The sequence below is a fragment of the Leptinotarsa decemlineata genome, unplaced genomic scaffold (assembly GCF_025532065.1).
Source record: "Leptinotarsa decemlineata unplaced genomic scaffold, Ldec_3_MD MMD2_tig00002159_RagTag_RagTag, whole genome shotgun sequence".
Lineage (NCBI taxonomy): Eukaryota > Metazoa > Arthropoda > Insecta > Coleoptera > Chrysomelidae > Leptinotarsa > Leptinotarsa decemlineata.
The window spans coordinates 8059882-8085035 of NW_027412574.1; the positions used below are offsets into that span (position 1 = coordinate 8059882).

At 34.7% G+C, this 25154-nt stretch overlaps 1 protein-coding gene across 4 annotated transcripts in view; it reads right to left on the reverse strand.

The window, feature by feature from the left end:
• Positions 1-354: 354 nt before the first annotated feature.
• Positions 355-25154, reverse strand: part of DNApol-zeta (DNA polymerase zeta catalytic subunit) — a 56098-nt gene continuing 31298 nt past the window's right edge. For 3 of the 4 annotated variants that reach the window (XM_074177195.1, XM_074177198.1, XM_074177197.1), the window contains 7 exons: positions 17897-19927; positions 12413-13050; positions 12010-12347; positions 11763-11953; positions 7092-7319; positions 2025-2250; positions 355-1413 (listed from right to left, as the gene is read on the reverse strand). In XM_074177195.1, the coding sequence (XP_074033296.1) occupies positions 1270-1413; positions 2025-2250; positions 7092-7319; positions 11763-11953; positions 12010-12347; positions 12413-13050; positions 17897-19927 (3796 nt within the window). In that variant the 3' untranslated portion in view covers positions 355-1269. Of the gene's footprint in view, positions 1414-2024; positions 2251-7091; positions 7320-11762; positions 11954-12009; positions 12348-12412; positions 13051-17896; positions 19928-25154 lie in introns of those variants that run through there. The other variant, XM_074177199.1, reaches the window with a different exon arrangement.

Consider the following 25154-nt stretch of genomic DNA (forward strand, 5'->3'; position numbering starts at 1 on the left):
TTGAAAACCGTTTTAATGATGTGTTTCTAAGAGTTTTCCAATTCTGTCTGTGACCCTAGGGATATATGGTAGGTATGCACGTGCAACCATATAAACAATCAAATCATAATCCAAGTTATCAGCTCTCTAAAATATTTTTGAGTTTATTTTAATCACCATTTTCATCTGTGACATAAAAAAGTGTTCTTATAATATATTAGTGGCTGTATCAATTATAAATCGGTTCCTTTTGTGAATTTGCAGACAATCGAATGGCTGTTACATAGAGAACTGCTTGTTATGTGTCAAGCAATTCAAGTAACAAAGTTGTTTGGAACAATTTTTTAAAGAAATGCTGAGAAATGAATCAATATGCATTCATAAAAAAATATATTTCAGTACAAAAATATTGAATTAAAAAAAATCATAGTAACTTCTTAAAAACTCAACTGAACAATGTTGTTTGAAAAAGTTTTTGAAAATAACAAAGTCTGGGAAATGAATAAAGAATAGTTCAAATGAAATAACAATAAAACATGTGGCTTCTGAGTTCAGTAATACAAATTATAATCTAAACTATTAACTTACATAAATATTCTAGTCGTCACTGAACCATTTCATTTTTGTCATCATTTTATTTGCCATTTTCATCAACGCCATAGAGAAAGTTTCCTCAAAACAATTGTAAAAATGTCAACTAAACTTTTGAAAAAAAAAATTAATTCTTAAATTTGTAATGACTTATTTATTCATATAAAGTAGATTTTACTATAAAAATATTGAATACAGAAATCACATAAAGGAAAAAAAAATAACCGGAGTTTATCAAAAAAAAAGAACAGAAAAATGATAAATAAAAAACAACAAAACTTGGCTTTTGACTTACTAACTTTCACGAACACGAATTTTTAGTGAAATTCATTAAAAGGCCAACATAATTCTTTTTTCAAAATAAATTTAGAACAATACTAATTATATGAAATCAAATTTCTGATAATTCAAATTCTAACAAAAAGTATATGTGATCATTTAAAACGAGAATAATTTTAGGAAACTCAACATATCACAATTAAACAACCAGCAAGCTATATAATAATCATTATATGAAAATATTGAATATTTTGAAACACACTTAGTGGTAATATCAATATATTAATAGTGATGAATCACCAGTACATGAAAGTCACAAAATAGTTTTCAGAAGCAATGACTAGAAGATAACAATGATTATTTTGTAATTCTTTGACATAATACTCAGTTATTGGAATTATTGTACAAAACTCTTCAAAGCTACCAATCACTGGTAGTTAACAATCGTCGGACATAATCAACTTGTTGGACATCCCTGGCAGTTTGAATTCTTCGATATAAAACAGGACAGTCTAGAGACACACATTTGATCTCTGTTGAACCAGAAGTACACGAGTGACAGACCTAAAAATAGTAATGAGCGTGAGTTATGTACTCGTATAATTTGATTTGATTCAAGTGATGTAAAAGTGATTCAGAGTTGTGCATTTGTTGGCAAACTCATCTTCAGGTCAGATATTACGGCTTTTCTCAAATTTAATCAATCAAAAAATTACATGTTGCATATTTATGCTATAGATTTTGCTGCATTATGACTATTTATTTAATTTTTCTGTTTTCCAAACTCCTGGTATATTCAAATTATTTATACACTGACCTGATACTTGATGAAAATTATTCACTATCCATGATAATAATTATGCAATTTTCACAAATATTTCTTTGAAGTGATGTGAATCATATCAGATAAATATTTTATTTTGTGCAATGTATTTTTTTCTATATTGGCTAATCTGTATATTTATCATTAGTGTCAGCTGTTATCTGTTGATGATGTTTGCATTGTCCATCGTTGAGTTAACGGAAAAACAGATTTCAAACAGATTGTTTTCAAACAGATTCATTATCTGAAAGTAGTTTTTTTTCTAACTTGGCTACTCTGGCTACAATAGAAAAGCATTTCTGTTCGAATAACAACAAATTCATTAAAAAAAACTTTTTCAACTTTTTCTCACCAAATTCATGTTTACAAAGTTATTTTCCCACAGCCTCATTTTTTCCATTAGAGTAATGACAGTTTTTTGAGGGTTGCAACAGCAGTTCTGACATATTCCCATTTGAGTTTGTTCCCCGCAACAAGCACACGTGTATGTTGAAAAATATTGGGAAATGGTGCTTTTCTTTTTTGGAGACACTGAGCTACTGAGGTATTGAGTTACTTTCCTGGGCATCTGATTGAACCTGAAAACAATTTCAAAACGAATGCTATATAAATATAATGAATATAGTTTTTTGAAAATTATAGATCATAAAATTAGCAATGTGAGAAGAATCAAAAATATTATAAACAGAATCCAAAAAATAATGGAGAAATTTTTTTATTATAATTGTTTGGCCACTTTTTGTGATTGCATTTCCAACCAATGTCTTAACTGTAAAAGTCTTTTTTTCATTTTATGGTCGTTTTCGCGTTATTCTGAAACTATTGAACATCACACATAAATTTTTCAATGAATAGAGTTTTCTATGAACATTTCATATTCCGAGTTACTTTTAACCAGTTTTGTTTGTAGTATGGATCTAGATACTTTATTACACTCCTGAAAATATATTTCCTTGTTTGATTAATACGATGTTGCATCAATATTATTTGAAGTTGATTTTCACGTAATTTCGATCATCTTTCGAACCTGTGTTGAATACATCAATAGCGTTCGCCAGTTAAATCAACAATAAGTGAATCTATTCACCTTGAAAAATACAAGTATTATTTATTCTGAATTCAAAAATGAAGAAACACTGATGATGAATTTGAAAGGTTAATAATATGTTAAAATTATCACTTGTACATTCTATGTACTTTGCAATTCATCCTGTAATTCCATCTATTCGATTTTTCTTAATTTTTTAAATACATTTTCAATCATCCTGCAAAGCATCACTATTGTTGGTGTTGTAGCATCGTAAGTTTTTATTTGAGATAACCGCACAAAATCCAGTAGATTCATTTTTCAAATCTGGTAGTTTATGCTTCTGGACCTCTTATTTTAACTTATGAATTGGAAAATATTTGATTTAAATAATATGTAGAATTCATATGTATTTTTGTTATGGTTGTCATAAATAAAATAGTATAATTTAAAGTCCACCAATTACACCACATGTTCAAGGACAAACGATTTGGATGTCTAACCATTACCAGAAATTGTTTAATCTTCTTAATTTTTTTTGCACTGCTGGATATTTATTATCATGCTATATATCCATGAGAGAGCAGGAATTGGAGCATTTCTCTTCAGGGCAGCTCTCCGAGCAGCTGATGAACTTGGATTAGTTTTCAACACTGAACGAGGTGACCACAACTCTGTCACCGAGTTGGAACCCGTTCAGCAAAAGGCTCATATAAAAGCCGCTGAGATCACCTCAATTCTGCGGCAACACAAGGATAAGCCAATGCATGGAGTCTTCTTCAGTAACATTGAAGACCTTGGCTTAACAAAGCGCCTGACTTTCGCTTTCCTCAGGTCGAGTGAGCTGAAATCGAAAACTGAGTGGTTCATCATGGCATGCCAGGATGGTGTCTTCAACACCTTAGTCTACCGCAGTCACATGATGGGTATAGAGGTTTCTGACACAAGGTGCAGGGCCTGCCGCGAGGCGTCCGTGAACCTAATGCACTTGCTGCCAGCATGTCCAGCATATCCGGTCTCGGCCTATATCCATCGACATAATGCGGCCCTACCATATACGGCACTCTTACGGTATTGACGAGACACTAGTGTTGCCCTACGCTCCGGGGGATATTGAATCCGTTGTGGGGAACGAGAAGTCCCAAATTCATTGGAACTATTCGTTCCCCATCCTCAGGCTCATACAAGCTAATAAGCCTGATGTAGTCCTTCTCGACCACCAGAACAAGACCCCGCAGACTCTATCCAGACCACTCTGTCAAGATGGTTGTTCTGATTATTGGAGTCCTTGGTGGAATGATGCCCTCTCTACTCTCGAATCTTAAAATCATACCGGCTTGCCGCACTAAGGAATAAATCTTAGTCGGACAGATGCAGAAGGCTGTCATTCATGACTCACTTCGCTTGCTCAGGGCACATGATTTTCGAACCCAATGATCACTTACCCCACGGTGTGGGGAGTGGTCGTTGGTTGATAATGCTGGCGCGCCCTCCTGAATATATCGGGGCATCAGGGGATAGTGTATATGTGGTAAGTCAACAATGATTAATTAAATGAAATAAGAAAAAAAGCAAACACACATCTTACAGTACGTCATTTATTAGATAAAAAAATTAAAATTAATATCTGCATATACATAGATTTACACATTTGCCAACTTACATATAGACATATAAAATGATAATTTAAAATGTGGCAATTTTGCTTGCCTCAGTCATATATTATTATATAAAATAAAATGAAATCGCCAGTCAGAACACTGATACCAAAGCAAAAACCTATAAGTGAAACATTACACTGATTAAAAATCTCATTATTCTTCTATGAAAGTATACTCTAAATATTCTTTATGGCTGTAGTAACATTTGTCCAGTAGTAAGCTTTTAACTTTCTTACTGAACGTAGTTTCAGAATTCAACCTCTTTATAATGAAGATTTTTTGAAATAGTCATCCTTATGCGAAGGGACCCTCAGAACAGTAGTGTGATGAGTATCCTGACCGTGAATGCTCAAGTTTGTTATGCATAAGTCAAGTTTTCTATGACGAGACGTTTTTATATATATATATATATATATATATATATATATATATATATATATATATCAGGTGCAGACAACATGCGTTCTCTTTTAAAAATTAGTCTGCTTGGTATCCCAGATTGAATATTAACCTTATCAGTCGTTTCTGAGAGACGAAAACTCTAGAAAATTCCTTTGAACATCCCCAAACCATTATGTTCAAGAAACATTTGATAAACCAAATCTATCTAAGCATTGTGTCAACTGTTTGTCTGAATAATAAACCAAATTAAGTTTACTGTACACTTTTTTTATGTACACTAGGTGAGATTCTCATCTAAAACGGTTCCAAAAAAATTCACTTCTTTGGATATTTTTAGGTCAATACCATTCAATCCTGAATAAAAGACATTTTTTGTGGAGGAAATCAGAGTTTTTTTGTCAACCTTCTTCGGTTATTTTCACCTTCCACATCAGAAACGTTAAGATAGGTATCTGTATAATTTCTCGGCTATTTTTTGATAGGCAAAATTATTGAATATAAGAGTTACTGATGAATCCAACATTTTTCTTTGTGAAAAATACTTTGAATTTCCGAGAGTAACTTATTGAGATGAACTGAAAAGTAGATTCATATTATTGTTATCCAATTACAGTTCAAAAAGATCATATAAAATATGATCAAAGATACTAATACGTTTTTGTTCGGTCGTAGTATTGACATAATTCAAAACCAATAAAAGTTTTGAAAAAAAGATGTAAAATATAGATTCAAACCTCTTTTCTCTATGCTCTTCTGATACTAAGAATCCCTGTTTTAAAGCTTTTGAAACTCCTCGAATTTTATGTACGAATTTTCAACAAGTTTGATTAACTTTATCATATATTTTTGGGGGGCGCTTGGTTCTGATGGCAACCTTTTGTTTAATACCGCTGTAATAATTGCCATTGCGATGGTTAACGTGAAATATAATTTTATTCATAGAGATCGAGGTCGATCACCCGGTTCTTCGGTGTCAATATTTTTCCAGTTGAAAAAGCGGTTAAACTACTTTGTGACTGTCGTACCTTCGAGCGTCGTTTTGGTTCAAGTTGGGCTAGACTAAACAAATGAATATATTACATTCTGCCGATGATCATACGCTTGGGAAGGTTAAAATTGCTGAAATGAGGTTTTTGTGGCTAGCGTTGCTGACGCGAAGGCCTGGGAGTTTTTTGGGAGTCACAAAAAGGTCGGTCACCAAAGCTCGTCGAGACGAGATTTAAGGGAAATCGGTAGTGAAATTGTAAGTCAGTATTGGGTACAGGGAAGTTTAAAATAAAAGTGTTGGTGTTGAAGACACACTGGGTCAACGGAACCTATGGTTGACCATTAACCACCCAAAGAGGCGTTATGTGAGTGTTTGCTTTTTTTTACTATCCCGTTGATATCGAGAGAGAGTTCACATATTATTTTGTCTGAGTTCACTTCCTATTTGCAAAGAGGTTATATATTGTTGGGTTCCTAGTGTTGATTGTTTAGCTGAAGTTCATAATACAATCACAAAAAAGGGAGAAAATTTAAAGTTATTCACCACTCTCCCTGAAGTAAAAGTAAAACTAAAAGTTTTTTGTACTGAGATGGTGCGTTTGAAGTTGTTTAATAGGTTGAAAATTGGCGACATTTCCTTTGTTTTTTTTCATTTTATATAATTTAACATTTTCTTTTTAAAAGAGACTTGTTTTTTTTATTATTTTGTCCATGGAGTCGTAGTTTTACTCATTATACATTATATTTGAAACCTTGGACTTTCATTTTCTCTTGAGTTGAGAAAAATACCATCCTCGTAGAGTAAGATGAAGTTGAGAGAATCGAGCTATCGAGCATTTTAACTAAGATTAAAATTCAGTTCTGGAACCATATAATAAGAGAGAATATAATAGGTATACCAAATGACCAGATTTCAAAAAGACCGGCCTTTATGCGATTGCCTAACATCCAAATTTTGATGTGGAGAAATCTGCATCTGGTGACAGCAGCTGCCAAATTTTATTTAAATAAAACAAACACGGCAATAGCGAGAGAGCTACCAAGGATTGATAGACAGTTATTTCACTGGTGACTTATATATAAAAAAACCCGTAGATGTTACACTGGGGACAGCTAAGTGGGATTTCGCGAGGATTTCTCGGTTAAGAAATAAAATTCCACAATTCAGACCTTTTTAATTTTTATACGTTATAACACTGTTGACAGAAGAGGATAATACCATAGTTAGTACACCGCATATGTTCAATACATTAATAATATCAATTCAATTCCACATTTAGTGAGAGAAGATTTTTTATTTAATGTTAACATCTTGAATAAGTATAAATAAAATTTTACTCACCAAGTATGTAGGTCAGCTCCAATCAAATTGAAGCATCTGTTTATTGGTGGTATTATAACCCTAGTAATGTAATAAAGAGCGTTAGGTCTCAAGGAGCTATCGTTGAGTAAATCCCGAGGACTTCGCACTAACCTAATCAGAGGTAATCCAGGAGGACCATTTATTATAACATATGGCACACGTTCACCGCTTCTTGGTTCATTTCGCTTGTCCACTGCAGTCCATTTCCTACAAGTATATAATTCAATACAGATTTCGAGAGATACATTGGTCGAGCTGAAGATTTCTTTACTTGTTGAGTCGAGGAAAGTATCAGTACAAAAAGTGTGATACCCTTTAACATATAGGGTGTTCCAAAAGCTCCAGAACGAGAAACAACAAAAAATGTAAATAATCCTACAAAAGGTATCTAAACAAGCCTTAAGAGTTGAAGAAGTAACCAAGCGGCCCATACGATGAGGCAGCGATATGATGTTCCTCAGTACCTCATGTTGCTAAAACGTAACATTAATTGAAAACTTATTTGGGTTTGTCAATTATCCAAACTGGTAGGCAGGTAGACGTGGTTCCTTGGAAGAGCCCACTAGATAACCTGATATGATGCCTCTGGATGTTCTTGATGTTCCAAAGTGTACGGTACAACCGCAGTTCGTTTCAGAACTCGTGGATAGAAAAAGAAGTACTTGCAAGAAATTTCCTAGGAGAATTTCATAATGTTAGAGTTATACGTTGGATATCTAATGTTAACTTTACAGATCAATGTCCCCCACTTTTTAATCGTCTTTCTTCCTTCCTTCGGCTTCTATATACGAAACATTGATTGAAATTAATAAAAATAAATCAAGCTACATTTTACAATCGCAACAACATGAATATCTAACGAGATCAGGAAATCTGATAAGAACTGAGAAATTCAGACTAAGCACTCCACAGAAAAATTCATTGAATTTGAAATTCTATAATAAATTACCATGTCACATAAAACAACTCAGTTTCTACTGTTTCAAGCAAAAACTGAAAGCGTTTTTTTCACTGTTTTTATTCCACAAATGAATATTATGTTACACAACATAGATAATTCGTGTGAATTCGAGTGAGTAACGATTGTTCTCATTTTTAACATTAATTGTTTGATGTTTGATTGTATAATTGTATTTATTATTGTGTACATTGTTCTGTTATACAAGCATTGTGATAGAGTTCTATTTATATCTATATATGACGATATATTCATAACTATTGTGTTTTGACTTGCTACAAACATTTGTTCAAATGTATCACGTAGCCAATTAACTATTCTGTTCTATCCCATCCAATACTCGTTCACAACATACTCGCATTTACAGTACTATGATCAAAAAAACGAAACTATCAGAATTACAGTGACTCAATTATGTCTAACAAAATTCAGATTGACTGACTCGTGTTTCTTCTTGCAACGAAAACCTTTACTTGAGTCCAAACGAGTTCAATGAGATTAAGTTCGCAATGATAAGGAGGCGGACGCACAATCATGCCATGTTGTCGACTATATATTCCGTGAAACGAACTTCATTTGAACATACTATGGACAATAATTCTTTTTTAGTCATACTTCCATCAAATGATATGTTTTTTGTCAAAGCCACTAAATAATATCCGCTTTTCTCCATGTATTAGTTGGTATTATTTCAACTTTTCTGGAATCATAACTTGCATTATCCATCACAATCACAGAGGTCTAACATTCACTCAAAATATTTTTCAAAGACAAAGCCAATCATGTCTTCAGAGTAATCGCCAAAATACTTCGACTCAAACATCAATAAACAGCCTTAAACAAAACCATCAATACTTCCAAAATGGGTAATAATCAATCGCTTTTCTTTTCCAGAAGGCGACTTTAATCCGGTAGACCAGTCTTCTAAAAATGCTTGACAAGACCTGGTAATGTTTTTTTGTCATGCCACATCTTTCCAATGGTATATCCTTCGTTAAGACAAGTTTCGGCCAGATCTATTCTCACGTATAAACTCTCTTATCTGCCGCAGGTAATGTTTTTTCTGTTTTGTTTTTCACAGATAATTCACAAAATAATTTTTTCTTTCATTCTTGAATTTATATATCGATGATTTTGAAACTTCCGTCGTTTGTGAACACATTTCCACAAGAGTATCAACAATATACAAAGGATTTTGGTGTGCAAGAGCGTCATATACAATTAGAATAATAAACTTTTTCTTGACAGTAAAAGCACATTTGCTTGACAGTGAAAGCACATTTACTCAACAGAAAAAGCATATTTGCTCGTTCGTTTTACTGGAGAGAAAGCAGTAATTTCAATTCACACACTAAGTATAATTCACTGATAATAACAATGATTAAGACGCAAGAGCTTTTTCATTAATTCATATTTGTCATGTTCGGATTCAATCATGACGTCATCCTCTTTTCCACCGAAAATTGAAAATATCTCAGTTAAGCCTGATTTAATCAGATAAGAGAGAGAGAGAGAGAGATATACATTTATTATCTGAAAGATTGAACAATCTTGTAGATAAACAAATTAGGGCTTAAAATCTAAGATTTATACAACTAAAATAACTTCACATAGAGTGAGATTGTTAATTGAAAACAGTTTTTTTGTGAAATTATCATATGATAAATAAAAGTTAAAATATAGCAGTTAGTTGGGAATGTATATAATAATATAAAAAAAACGATGAATGAGGCAATAAAAAACACACTCCTCAAAACTCTAGACGATCCTCAAAAAACTCTTCAAGCGAGTAATACCCTTTCCTTGCTAGGATAACCTTCAAGTCCCTCCTGAATTTCGCTTGATTCACACTATTAGTCAGGGTAGCTGGCAGCTTATTATATATTTTTATTCCCGTGAACGCAATAGAATCTTTAACTAGGGTGGATGTTGGAATGGGCAACTTGAGATGATGTGCTTGTCTAGTACAGTAACTTTTTTCATTTTGGAAGGAACTTTTATTTTTATGTACCAGATAAGACGTTTCTAGAATTAATAAGGAAAATACAGTTAAAATTTCGTTTTTTATGAAAAGGGGTCTGCACGGTTCATTCCATTTCTTACCGCACATATTTCTGATTGCTCGTTTTTGCAATACAAACACCGAGTTCATAAGCTGTTTGCAGCATACACCCCAGAATGATATTCCATACCTCAAATGAGAGTCAATCATGGAATAATAAGCAGATATGCAGATATGCAATACATTAAAAAATGCTTTTCATAGCAGGTATTGAAAATTTTAATCGAAATTCAAAAGTAAAAACAACTTTGGATGTTTAATAAAAAATCCATTAATTAATAATAATAATCTTTATCAACAAGAAAGTTTATAACTAGGGGTAAACTTTAAATAGTGATTAAATAAATTATTTCAATACTAACACATCAATTAAATGTACAGCACATATATACATGAATGCATACACACATACAAATATATACATAATTGAATTATAATTGTAATTAAAAAAAAAGTAATGTGGAAATCAGAATTTTAATTATTCCGAATTGAATTTGATTTTTTTATTTATTTTTAGTTTCTCTGGAAGATTATTATATATTTTAACTCCTAAATGAATGAAAAAATTTTCAATTGAAAAATGGACTGAACATCTAAAAGATCACGTGGTATATATGAATTTGACTTAAGTTCAAGATATGGTAATTTAAATATACGTTTTATTATTTTATTTTGCAGTCTCTTGAGAGGATTTATTATTGATGAATTAGCTGTTCCCCAAATTGAAATTAAATATTGTAGATTCGAATATACCAAACAGAAATATATACATTTGAGATATTTTAACAGAATGAAATTTCTAACCCTAAATAACACTCCTTAAATTGGTCCGATTTTCTTTTCACCGATGTTCCATTCACCATAAAGATATAACTTTGAAGTCTTTTGAGATTTGTTATATCAAATCATACATTTTTCACTTTCTAACTAACTCAATTAAGTACGCCTATGGAACAGCATTTTGAAAATGATTGATTACTCTGCTTCTTAAGAAATAGACTATAAAATCCTAATTGCTCTACTAAATCCAGTTTATATTATACAAGATCAGAGGTCAAGAAGGCAATCTTTTTGTAGCTCTATAATACTATATACTATTATGGTACATAGTATTTTCAAATGTGCAAACGTGCAAGTTTAGTGGAGTTATGATGAAAAAAGTTCTACTAACTCAACCTATATGTGAAAGTTGATTCGAGTATATTTGTAGGATTTTTATATTTCACTGCCTACCCGACTCATGTTCTATGAATCACACGTTGAAACGTAAGACCTCGTTAATTCTTGGCTCGCACAAGTTTGGATTTCTGAGGGTTATTTTTCATGAGGGTGCGACACTGGTTAACAAATTTTAATACATTTCTCAACAGGATCATAAAGTTTTTGAAATGGATATTGCTATCTGATATGATATCCAACAAATTAATTGACACAAATGGAAGAATTGTGTGTTCCTGTGTTGGGTTCTGCCCATTGTTGAGTTGAAAGATTCTTATAATGAACTTTGTTATTTCTCAAATAGTTGCAATTTCAAAGAACTACGAGAGCATCGTTGCTTAAACTGATATAAGCGATACAACTACACCGATCACTATTTCTACTCAATGTTTATCTAATTTGCTTATAGTACCTGGTCAGTTCCAAGGCTGGCACACATGCTCCTGGTCGATACCCTGCTGCACCTCGATATTCTTTGGCGAAAGTCAAATCCTGAATACTGGCCCGACCAGAAAAAATTTTGTTGAACTGTTTCAGAACATATTTTTTCACCAAGCTCACATCTTTGGTTTCAAAAAGGAGACGCAGACATTTTTCGAGCATCTAGAAATAAATTATTTAAATCATGATTATAATGCAATCAGTAAAATTCATGAAACCTTGCTGACAGCTGGACAACCATCTCTTCTAACAGTTTCAATTCCCTTCGCTTCATATATTGGTTCTTTCTGATCGATGCTCTCAAACATATAACCTACGTACCGTTTCTTGGTTTGCAAAATACAGGGTTGATAGACCTTCTCGAGTTTGAGCTTCATAGGATCTGGATTGGCCTTTGTAACGGCATCGGCAATTTGTTTGCCAACTTCGAATGCCCGTGCCCTACTTTGTCCTGGTACCAGCACAAATAAGGAGTCAGTATCACCGTAGACTACCTTTGCGCCCCACTCGGGAGTACTATCAACCATTTCAATAGCTCTTTGGAGGGTCTCTCTTCCTAGATTTTATGTTCATTCATGTTATTTTCTATAAATTCACATATGGAAAGATTCAAATTGTTACCTTTACTTACTACACTATCTCCAACTTCGACAGATGGCATCCTTCCACTAAAGTTTGCCGCAGTATACCCATAAGTAACGTTAGCAATGAGTTTGAGTCCAAGTTGCCTACTGTGTAAAACTTTCTGCAAAATTTTATCTTCCTTATTTTCCTTCATTGAATTTTTCACCATGAGCCTAGTATCCAATATTTCTCGTAACATCCTTGGCATTATTCCATCTCGAACCTTTTTCTTCACAAATCCTACCCCACACGGTGAAAAATTCAGTGAATCTTTTTCAAGTAACTTCCTCAATAACTTCCTCGAAATTTTCAATTGTGTAGCCCCAAATTCGAAAGGTCCATTCTTTCCCAAACTTTGAACTCTGCCAATGCACGTTGTGAAACAGTAGTTATAAGCAATTATTATTGATGGGTACAGGCTCTGGAAGTCCAGAACTATCACAGGGTCATTATAGAGTTTGGATTCTGGTTCTAATACGAGGGATATAAACTCAGGAGCTTTCATTTGAGCTCTCTGTTGTACGTTAGGAGAAACAGGAATGAAATTCAAAGGTTTCGCTAGCCTGAGCATCATCGATTCTACCCTAAATTGTGATCCTCTTGATAGGACTTCAAAGAACTGAATGCCAAATAACCTAGAAATGAAATCAAGTATATGACGGTGTTCTATTCAATAACTAGATGGTTTTGAGAATCTTTGTGAAAGCATATTTGTAGAGAGTTAACTGCACCCTACACATTTGAATTATGTATATCATTTAAAAAAATACCATTTTGCTAATAAGTCTGACATTGATTATATAGGGTCTTTCATTAAGCGTTTCCTATCTTTAAATCTAAATAAAACAAAGTGTGTGTAAGATATCATCGGAATATTTTATTCGTTTGAAAGACCTATTGATGTAATATGTGGAATATAACATCGTTCAAATGCCAGCCACGGCTTCTCTTTGTGGAGCGTTTCCGAAACGTACAATTTTCCATGACTTTGGATCTTAAATCGGGCTGAATTTGACCGATGACTTTGAGGACCGCTTTGGTTTGTGGCTTATTCACATACACCTGCGACTTAAGAAAACCCCCTAAGAAACAACTAACAGGGATCAAATCGCACGATTTCGATGGCCAGTTCACATCACCTCCACGTGAGATGACCATGCCCTCAAATCGCTCTTGCAGAATATCCAATGTGGCATGAGCTGTGTGGCACCTAGTGTCGTCCTGGTAAAACTACATGCCATTCTGTCGTTAGTGTCCAAACCATCCAATTTAGGCCAAAAGAAGTGAGTAATCATCGACCTATAGTGCTGGCCTGGCCAAAGTCGTTCTCAAAGAAATATGGACCAATGACGTCGCCATCCCAAAATTCACAACAAATAGTTACTTTTTCGGAGTGCATTGGACGGTCTTGGATCTCATGTGAATTGGCATCGTCCCAATTTGATAATTTTCTTTGTTCACGTACCCAGGGTCAGTTGACGTACATTAGGATCAGTTGATAACTGGTCCAGAGCTCATTTAGCGAACACTCGTCGTTGTCTATGGTCGTTTACCTTCAGTTCCTGGGTCAGTTAAATATTGTACGGGTGCAGGGACAAGTCACGACGCAAAATTCGCCGAGTTGTGGTCTGCGGAAGGCCGAGTTGTTGGTCGAGGGTGTTGGTCGATCGTTTACTGATCCAGTGGATTACAATTTATTTATTGCGAATAGTCTTCTCGGTAGGATGATTATGGCGACCTAAAATAGGCGAGGCGCGCGGTACGTTGCCCGAACTGGACACCCATTTTGTTAAAATAATTTTATTATTTTCAGGGGTCGTTGAATGCTATCCGTCCATGGTAATTTGGCAAAACTGACAAATAATTGGACAAATGTAGCTTCAACAAAATGGCCGTTATCAATTGTCAAAGTTCGGAAGTCCCTGTTAGAAGACCCTAAATAAGCATCAGATATTGGTTACTTCAATGAATTACAAACAAAACATTTAACATCTTATAGAGTAGTAAACAATAAGCAATATTAAATTATGCTCATGTCTTCTGTCTTTTGTACAAAAACTGAAATTGATACTTATAGATAAATATCTCTATCATGTCAGAGAATTCTCTCAATGTGAGTTTTTGTTCATTAATAATTCACGATTGTAATTCATACAAATTTAGGGTACTATACTTGTTATCTATTTTTTTTCTAGTGTCGTCTTATATCATCTTGAATATTTTTACCCCACAAAGGTTTGATGATACATAATCTCGATATACTTGGAGAACGTGCTACCACTGAATCATGTCTCTTTAATGGACATAACAAACCAATTATGACAGTCTTCCACAATTGACTGTCCAAGATTTCTGTCATTTTGAGCTGAGCCCTGTAATCAGAACAACCATTTGAATTGTGTCAAATCTACTTTTCAAGTTTGTTGGTCGTGATCTACATAAGTTTTTGATGTTTCATCTACGACTACGGGAAACTTCATCAAAGGCAATAAGGCAATGAAAGAAGTGCTTGAATTGATCTCGCAGCAAATACTACATTCTCTAGTTTCATTCCAGTGGTGATGGTTGATGGTCCATTGCCCCATTGTCTTTGAAAAAATGAAGCGCAGAAATAGACGAAACGTCAGGCAAGGAGACATCAAAGTTACCGTGACGTTTGGAAGTACTCTGAAGAAAAAAGCAAACAAGAAAAAAATTCAAGACACCACAAGAGGATAAGATTCATACATGCATGCTATGAGAAAGAATGCATCACACCAGGAAGCCCTTGATGACATAGAGCTGGTGAACCACAGCATCAAATCAGAAAAGTCTGTGCACTAAGACGATTAGGACAAAATTGACCATCTCACGAAAGAAACGATGGAAACCACAAAATTTACCATTATCAAACGGCATATAAAGTGTGATAGTCTAAACTCTAAACTCTGAGGAAGATTCAGAAAAATGTTTCGTCCCAGTATGGCAGGAAAACAGTGGTGAACCTTTTTGATCGGACAGAAAACGAGTTCAGCATAGTCGCCAAAAGTGAAAACTTCGCCACAACTCCAGTTAAGGGACTCGTCCTCAGCTTTTAAACGTCCAAGATATTAAAACGTTCAAAACCACCCACGGCCAATACAAGGGAAAAAGAGAGGCCTTTAGTACTGCCTCTAGGCAAAGGAAACCTGTAATGAACAGTGAATACAAGGAGAAAATCACCACCTCATATCTGAACTCCCTTAACAGAAAAATGCATAGGTTAACCTGATAGTCTCCCCAAAAAAACGCAATCATCTGAAAAATAACTTCAAAGATTAGGTATAATGCAGCCAAAGCAACTCCAAAGGAGTATGTCAATTGAAAAGTGTTCTTGTCCTATCAGACAGGATTGGCAAGCAAAATCCTGGCATGAAATTGATAATCAGGCCAACAAATATCATCAGAAAAAATACAAGGTTTGCCGAGGTCAGTCTACACTGGAATCATAAAGAGAAGTTTACCCGTCTCTCTGAATACAAGAAGCAATACTCATGTTATCTCGTGTGAGGAGACCTAACGAAAAGTTAGAAAGCACAGATACTACCTAAGATCCCAAATATATAGAGAGGTGATAGAAATTCAAAAACACAACAATTTCAACCGAAAGGAAAAGGAAATTTACATGAATTAAGTCTAGCTACCTGCATTAAATTACACTTGTAAAGAAAGTAATTTAATTCAACCGATAGCTACCATCAATGGAATAAAACCAAAAACTCAAACCTTGAATGTAGTACCTGCTGGACAACCTGAGTATTTTGTCTGTTGCCTCATCACCTATGATAAAGTCTACTAGGTTTTTCGACATTAGAAAAACCTCAGTTTGGGCTCCACCACCTCTCGATGATCCTGTCAAACAAGGCAACAGGACAATTTTAGTTTCAGCCACTGATGATTCCAACTAACTGGAGTTGACCCAGTTTTTGCACTAATTGCTCAGCTAAGTAACCATCTCAAGTGAATCTTTCGCTGAATTACAAATATTCTTCCATACGATGGGAAATTCACAGAGAAAGAAAGAGGACGATTTTAAAATGATCAAATTATAATGTAAGCAGTTCTAACTAAAATTATTAACGGAAAAAGATACAAATGATGCTATCTTCTGTTTTTTTATATGAGATTTACTCTGGATTGAATGCTGATGAAGTAGCTGTCGCAATTTTTTGCGATATTTCAAAGGCATTTAATAGTGTCAATCATAAAATTTTACTAAAAAAACTTCATAAATATTGATATAGCGGTGTAACGAACACTTGGTTCGAATCGTACCTTTCAGCTTGGAGTCAAATGGTGAGGACAACGGAACTCTCAGAGAACAGGACCATTGAATTTGGTGTACCACAGATTATGTGTTAGACCCTATTCTCTCTATTCGCCGATGATACTACAATATTGTGGAAAGAAAAAACTCAGTGGAGCTAAATAAAATAATATCATCCGACTTGAAGAAGGTGAAGAGCTGGTGAAAATTTACTCTCTCTCTCTCAATCCATCCAAAACAACGAATATAATATCATTCAAATATTCGCTCGATGAAATTTCAATAGACGCTGCTATATAAATAAATTAAACACAAAATTTCTCGGTGTAGGTATTGATAATAGGCTGAAATTTGATGAACATCTTAAACAACAAGAGTAAGATCTCCTCCGGATGTTATGCAGTTAGAGTGGTTTCAAATGAGTTGGGTTTCCATATCGCAAAGACGGTTTATCATGCGCTTATTGAAACTCGACTACCTCATGGAAAACCTTTTTGGGGAGCATGCAACTCATACCTTCTCTCTTCTCACTAAGATGTCTCTGTAAAGTCAAACCCAGAGAATCGTGCAGGAACTTGTTCACTGCCAATAAAATTTTAACAGTCATCGCACTTTTTATTTTAGAGACGGTTTGCCTAATTTATAAACATAAATCAAAGTTCAACTTTGCTTCTACTCCTTATGCTACTCGTAATAGCAATTATACCTTTAGACTTCCCATCCCAACTTCGAATTTAATCAAGAATTCCATATACTTAAATAGTGGTAAGTTATTCAATCATTTACCACAAGAAATGAGATCTGCAAATCTAGCAACATTCATTTCAAAAAGGTGGTGAAGAACCTACTTGTTGATAGACCCTATTACAGTTTGGAAGAGTATTTTAGCGAATCTTTTTACCATTTTTTAGCAATATATTATCAATTTATCTATACATTTTGAGAACTTTTTTCATATTTATATTTATACATTTTTGGGACTTTTTTATATCTACATTTATACTAGTACTTTTTCTATATTAACATTGTATTTCTTGGACTTTGTCAATAAGATACAAATCTTCGGACAATAAAGTATATTTTGATTTGATTTGATATATATCTGATAAAGAAATTGAATTGAATTGGTCAAAAGCAATGTACGATTTGATGTTTTACCACTTTGTATTTCCAAAAATAGCTCTCAAATAACTCACCTTGCCAATTCGCTTGTCCTTCCAATGAAATCCAGCTTATCAAAAAGATCAATAATGGCTGTAACCCTGGTGATGTAATACTTGACAGTTCTATACCTGTACAAGTTGGATCGGTGATCCCACCAGAATGACAAATCTCTAAACGAATAATACGGTTCCCTTTTATGTAGTATGTGAAACATAATCGATTCAAATGTATAGCTCTGAAGTGAAATTTCATGCCGCATCAACCTCCATACATCTAAAACTATTCTACCTGTTATTTTAAGTTCGTTCGGAGCTTCTTCGTCTTTCCATTTTAGGTTGTTGATTTGTGTTCTACCTAGTAAATTTTTAATGTTTTTTCCCATGTGACTTGCTCTATCCATGAGATAACCCCACGATAATAATTCAATTTCATAACCTGCGCAAATATCTGGGTCCCAGTAAGCAATGACCTTCAAAAATTCATCGAATAAATTTTCTTCGGAATCCACGTAAGCAATATTGCAATCTAGTCCAATACCATTCAAAATCGGAGTATTGGAAACCCCGGAACTGAGAGGCAAATCATTGATTGCTATCACACCCTTACACGTTTTTGCTTTATTACTAGGCTCAGGTACATCGTGATGTATTGTGTAAAATATAGCTCTTATTGAATCATGATTTGGGTCTGGCTTAAAATCTCCTCGTGTACGGATGTGTAGTTCCATAACAAGCACTGTTATGTTTTGGTGTTCCAAGACAGCACGAGCATCCTGCAGGTTGCGTGCTGACTTTTCGAAGCTATGATTTACCATTAAACCAGTAATTTGACAAGAATGGTTTATGGAACTTTCCTGGGAAGGAAACAGAGGCGTTCTCAAAGTCTTATTGAAAATTTCTTTTTTTCTTGCCTTACATTCTTTGCCAAAAACAGGACTCGCTGAATCAGCTGAACGTTCTGCTGCTTTGGAACTGTCCTGGGAATTGCTAGGAGTACAAGGAGTTAAAGTTAGACTCATATCCAAATCGTATTCTTCATCTTTTCCTTCATTTCTCGGGCTCAAAGGCAAATGAATTTTGGTTCTTTTCTCTATATTTTTTTCTTTTATAACGTCGTTCACGGCCTTTTCCTTCAACCAATTTAATACCTCTTTAGTTGTTGGAGTTCTTTTAACAGGAGTAATAATACATTCTCTGTCCTTACAAAAACTGAGTATCATTGTTTTTATACTCGAAGAACTCCACTGCAAGGTAGATGATAAAATGTCCAACTTATTTTTCCTGAAAATATTCAAACTATCAGTCTGTGATTCAAATTCCGGAAGATGTGCTGTTGTTAGACTGCTTATTTTTAGAATGTTGAATCCCACCTCGATGCTTCCTGCAACATCTTCTACATTACTGTAAAATGGTACCTGCTGTCTAACATGAGCAATCCCGTACTTTTCCATGGATTCCACCACTTCACGTTTACTAGGTCCTTTTTTATTTGTTGTAATGCTGATATTTGAAGAAGAGTTACTGTTAGTAACAGAGTTAGAAGATAAATAATTAATTTGGAAATGTTTCTCTATAACAGCAGTACTATTTTTAGTCAGATCCTCATCGTCGCTCACAAATCTTTGACCAGGTGTAATCAGTACCGAACCTGAACTCCCAGATGATATATGAATATCAGGAGGATCTGTTTGCGATTGGAGTGGAGTGAACATTTTAGAAGAGCCCTCTTTAGCGACATAGTTATTTTCTTTGTCGTACTTTTCGGCTGGCGTCGTATAAGTTTGATTTTCTTGGATATCCAGAGGGTTGAAGAATGACATTTCATTACAGTCATCGTCAGAGCTGAAAATACTCGAACTTGACTTTTCAGATTCACCTTCATCTGGAATTTTCTGAGTAATACAATTTCTTTTGGCGACTGAAACATGGCGGCACACTAGTTTTTCTTCAATCCTAGTTGAGTTTAATGGAGAATCCTCGGTGAAAAGTTGACGTTTTACGTTTATATCACAGACTGGAGTATGTATGGGTTTCGGATCTAACAGAGTCGCATCTTTTTGGAAACTGAAAAAGTAACATTGCCAATAGGAACTTATAAAGTTTTCAAAATATCACAGTTTAGTGGCAGTTAAACAGAAAAAGTAAACCAAGATTGTGAAAAATATGCGTTCTGATATAACAGGTGTTAAACAATCTGACCAAGTAAGGGAAGTAAATAATGGGTTCTTGAAGTCGAGCGAAGAAGAGATGATTCAAAAACTGAGTTTTTTTGGTGTTAGGAAAGTAGGCGATATCTACTCAAAGTAAATAAACAACTTTTATGAAATCCTGATGGACATTATGAACCGTATCTCGACGTGGGTTGATCAATAAGAACCTGTTATGACTGGAGACACAACTATGTTTTTCTAGTTTTTCCCCTACTTTTTCAACATAATCTCCTTCAAAGTCTATACACTTCTTCCAGGGATTCTAATACCTCTGTAAATTCTCTAAAATATATCTGTCTCGTTTGGGCTAATTTTTTTTCCTATAACTACAATTTTTATGATAAAGAACAAAAAAGCGCACAAAGGCAAATTGGGTGCGCAAGATCTGTCTAGCCTAGGCACATGACATTTTTCCACGTCGGCAACCCATGCAATTTAATTTCAGGTTATTTGTGCTTTTGTGAGCCTAAAAAACAGCTTCAGTGTCATCCTTGTCCCATTTTCAAGTAATACCTAATGAATTTTACTACATATCAAATCACAGAAGAATAAAATTAAACCCGAGACATCACATAATACCTTTCAGCCTCTGGGTTTAGTCAAGCAGTAAGCATGTGTAGTAAAAAAACTAGAAAGGTTCCAAGATGGGCTGGGCACTGGAGAAAACAAAAATCGTCGTCTCACTGGTGATCCGGTTTATTTTGGACTCTTGAGGTCGGGGATGCAGCAAAGAAAAAAAACTTCCTTCAAACAATAGTTTTTTGTAAAGCTTATTATTGAGTCGAAACCTATTGGAACTTCTTAATGAAGCCAATATGTGATACTTGGCCATACCCTGAAAACCAGGTCCTATCCTGGAATTTCCGTGTGAAGAATTGTTCACTCCAAGGATGAAAGACCATATTTCATTTTTTCTGAATCTATAAAAAACCTGATTGGCTGTCAATCTGCGACTACCTTCCTTAGGTAGGTGAGCAACGCAAGTGTGAAATAGGTCTCCTGTGAAGCATGTTGCAAGAATAGTCACTTGAAGAAATTCGGCGATCTTATTCTTTACAAAGGTTTAGCGGACTGTATCACTGTAGAAAATACAACGAAGTTCAACAAGATACAACATAATCAATCCTTTATTCAGAAAGCTGAACATAATGAACTGAAAATTTTAATCATGTATAAATGTCCTTAGTTTTCCTCACGAAAGAATTTGCGTATTTTCGCATGGGTGGCCGACATTGAGCGAGCTGATGTGCTTCAGTCGAAGGTGCCTACGTGACTGAATTCTCCAACAGGTTGAAATGCGGTCGAAGTGCACAGGTGCCTCTACGCCTGCTGATTGGTTGGCTGCGAATAGTGTAGTTGGAATGTTCCAAATAACTTAAAATGTATGAGAGATTGCAAAAATATAATGAAATCTCGACAAAATATTTCAGGGAGTCGTCTTCCTGTAGCTGCATTGTGCTACTGTACCCACCAGGCAGGAGATGCTCTTCTGATCCTCTAAGAACACCTGTAACCATCCGAGACGGAAAGTGCAGCTCTGGAATCGTAAATTTAATCATCTTCATCTTCTGGAATACTGAAGAGATCCCAGTTGATTAGTCGATATTGAGATTGTCGGATATTCAAAGTTGAGGTCGGATATTCAAAGATGAGGTTGTCCGATATTTAAAGTTTAAGTTTCCCTCCTAAACGAGTGTTTAGGAGGGACCTGAACCTTTCCATATGAACGCATCTGTAAGTCAGATATACTTGAAGATACAATAAATTCAGCCATACAAGGCTTTTTCGTCCTTGATGTGGGTAAATCATCATTTGAGTGGAAGTATCTAATGACCTGTACAAGGGAAGTTTGATTCCTCTCTTGGTTGCAGATTCTACTACGGTGTAAGGCAAATTCATAATATATCCTGCTCTTGAGGAGATGATAAGTCGCTTCCTGGTTGCATCTCCTAGCCTCCTAGGTTTCTTAAGATGATCAAGAGATGGAGAACTGAAAATAGGTTTCTTAAGATGATCAAGAGTTGGAGAACTGAAAATATCTTGCTCTGATATTGAAGGGAGGTCAGTTGAGGTCGTTTAGTCTGTAGACTCAGTGGCGGATTGAACTGAATTTGCTTAATTTTTCATGGCAGCACACATTCAAAAAGCAACAAAACAGTCAAGTAGTAAGATAATAAACAATCGCCCTATCGCCTGCATTGATGTATAACATCATTTTTTTTAATAAATCTTTACTGTTAGTATAGTAACCAAATATATGAGAGAAAACGGGAACTTTCCTAGATAATGACACCAAAACTGGTTGAAATCTATATAATGATTAAGGATTACTAAACAGGTATCTTTTATCGGTTTTTTATAATATTTTTTTGTAGAATTTACAGATTTGCTAAAACACATATTTTTCTGCAATCTTCATCGTCCAAATAAGTTTTGCGTTACAAAATAATGAAGTTGTTTTGGCTGTGCTATTTGTGAGTAGAACGTGCAGAGGTGCAAATCATATAGTGAATCTGGATAGGCAGGATGTCTCAAATGATTTCATTGAAGGAAAAGTTTTATGCAAAAACTATCTGCACATTATATTCATATTATATTGAACAAGTTCTGAAAGTACGATCAAATTAGGATGGCGTGTGTTATAATATTTCAAGTAACACATTTCTTGAATTCAGAAACAGGCAACAAATTCATCATAATAAAAATGATTGCTTTCAATGCCAATATCAAGTAAGTTGGCGATAACAAGTTATGAGACAAAGAAAGAGGGAGCAGTCAAGTCAATTCAAAGGCTCATATGAAATTATAGGAGTTTATTGCCTCAGTTTCTTTAACAGTATGAAATCTAACTTGTGCAATCTGTTAAAAAAACCTTTTCAAACGTAGATTTACTGGTTGTGAATATGAATCCACATCAAATTAAAGAACAGAACATGGGTTCAGTTCTCACTGTTATGGAACCTGCAATAAGCAAGTTACTAGATCTTCGAAACCATAATGGATAAGTACTGGACTATGCAAACATCCTTACTCCAGGTCAAATATAATGATATAGTGAGGGAATGTATGTAGCAGGCCCTGAACATTATATTCAGAAGGACCAAGGAAGAAAGGCTCAACATAAAAACATCCAAATAGAGTGTAGTAACAGTGACCAAAAAGATCAAGATAAAAGGGCCAGGATCTCTAAAACGCGAGTTGAAGGTATACAGTAGTCGGAGAGATTGAATATCTGGGCGTAATACTAGACCCTGATGTGACCATACACAATGTATTCTCTATATTCAATTATGGTTAAAAACCCACGGCAACATATGGTTTGGTGGCCAGACAAGAAACAATTACCTCTTAACAAACCAAGCAGTGTGTAAAGACTTGCTTGTTTGATGAGATCACATCAACAGTAGCATTGAAGAAACGCTTAGATCTACCTCTTTCAATTATTGAAATGGAGAAAGCGGTAGTGGGTTAAATTAAATTGTAAAATTCACCAAGCTATTGATATCAGGTAAAATAAAAATTTTACAAAACATGTTCAAGAACCACATGACACAGAAGTACACTTGCGACACAAACTTCATAGTTGAAGTTAAAAGTGGATGATGAAATAGTCATTCCGAGGACATGTTTGGCAGATATACCCTGTATGCAGACGTGTTGATATAAACTTATATTAGGATCACTTCACATCAGGGTTCCGAGCGGAAATGTATGCAATCCTACAATGCGTACCTAGTATTAATTTGAGTCTTCTACGAAATGGGTGGACCGAGAAGACCCCTATAGGCTACACTTGGTACATCCGAGAATTCTTTTGGGAATGGCTGAGGCAACTGGTGAACACGAACAAATTGACTCTTTACTGGGTACCAGGTCACTCAGGAGTCACAACCAATGAAAAAGCTGATGAGTGTGTTAATAGCAACTCCATATACAGGGTGTTTCAGAATTCGACGGACAAACTTATACCACGTCATTCCTCTTGCAAAATGATGAAAAATGAGGTAGGACATGTGTGTCCGGAAATGAGCCGTTTCAGAAATACAGGGCATTGAAGTTGCAAAATAAAAAGACCCTTTTCGTCGTAGCTCCCGGACTAAAAGGAATAAATTAATGAAACTCAGCAAATCGATTACGAGCTAGAATGTGCTTCCTCCAGTGGTATGTTTGCTTCAGTATCAGTAGCCAGTGGCGTTCCAGCGGGGTAATAGCTTATATTTCCCCCCTTATTTTTTACGCCACTGACTTTATATCCACAACCGTCTTTTTTTTGAATTCCTTGATCAATTTTACGTAAAAACCAAATAAACATTCACTATGAAAAAAACAGTAGTTTTCGAGAAAAATTGAGTTGAACTGATAGGTGCATTCTCATATGGGAATATTGATAATCGAGTAAAATAATCGAAATTCCAAAACCGAAATTATTTGAACTCTTTCATCATTCTACCATTCATTGTGTGCTTGAAAAATTATTCACTTCGGCAACATATTGCGGATTTTCTACCATTTTACCAACTTTTTTTGCAGATATGTTGTGAGCCCGCAGACCTACTGAATGGCTTTACCTCGAGATTTATTTTTTAATAAAATGTTCCATCCAAACGATTTTCAAAGACAATTACGAATAGTTGGCAAAACTGAACTCAGAATGTTTTATCGAATTATCTTCTCTCACTGGGTAAAAATCCAAGTTTTATCGATTAACCAAAATACCATTACTTGTTTCAACCTTAGCCATCTACAATGTTTCCTGGGCATATCTATTATAGTTTTGTTAGATAACTGTACCGATATTCTCGAGTTCTTCAGCCACTGGTTGAATAGTTTCAGAATACATTCACGTGACTTATAACAATCTTTGATCCACCTAAGCAATGAGGATTACTTTATTCAATGACAACAATAAATTTGTTAGGGGGCTGTGGAAATGAAATGACATTCGTATGACACTTCCAAGTTAACGTAGCTGTCAGAAAGTGTTTGATTGTGTATTTCGTATAATAAAAATGAATTTTACATTCGAAGAGTTAGCGGACATGCACCTTATTTATGGAAAATCGGGACGAAATGGAAGGTTG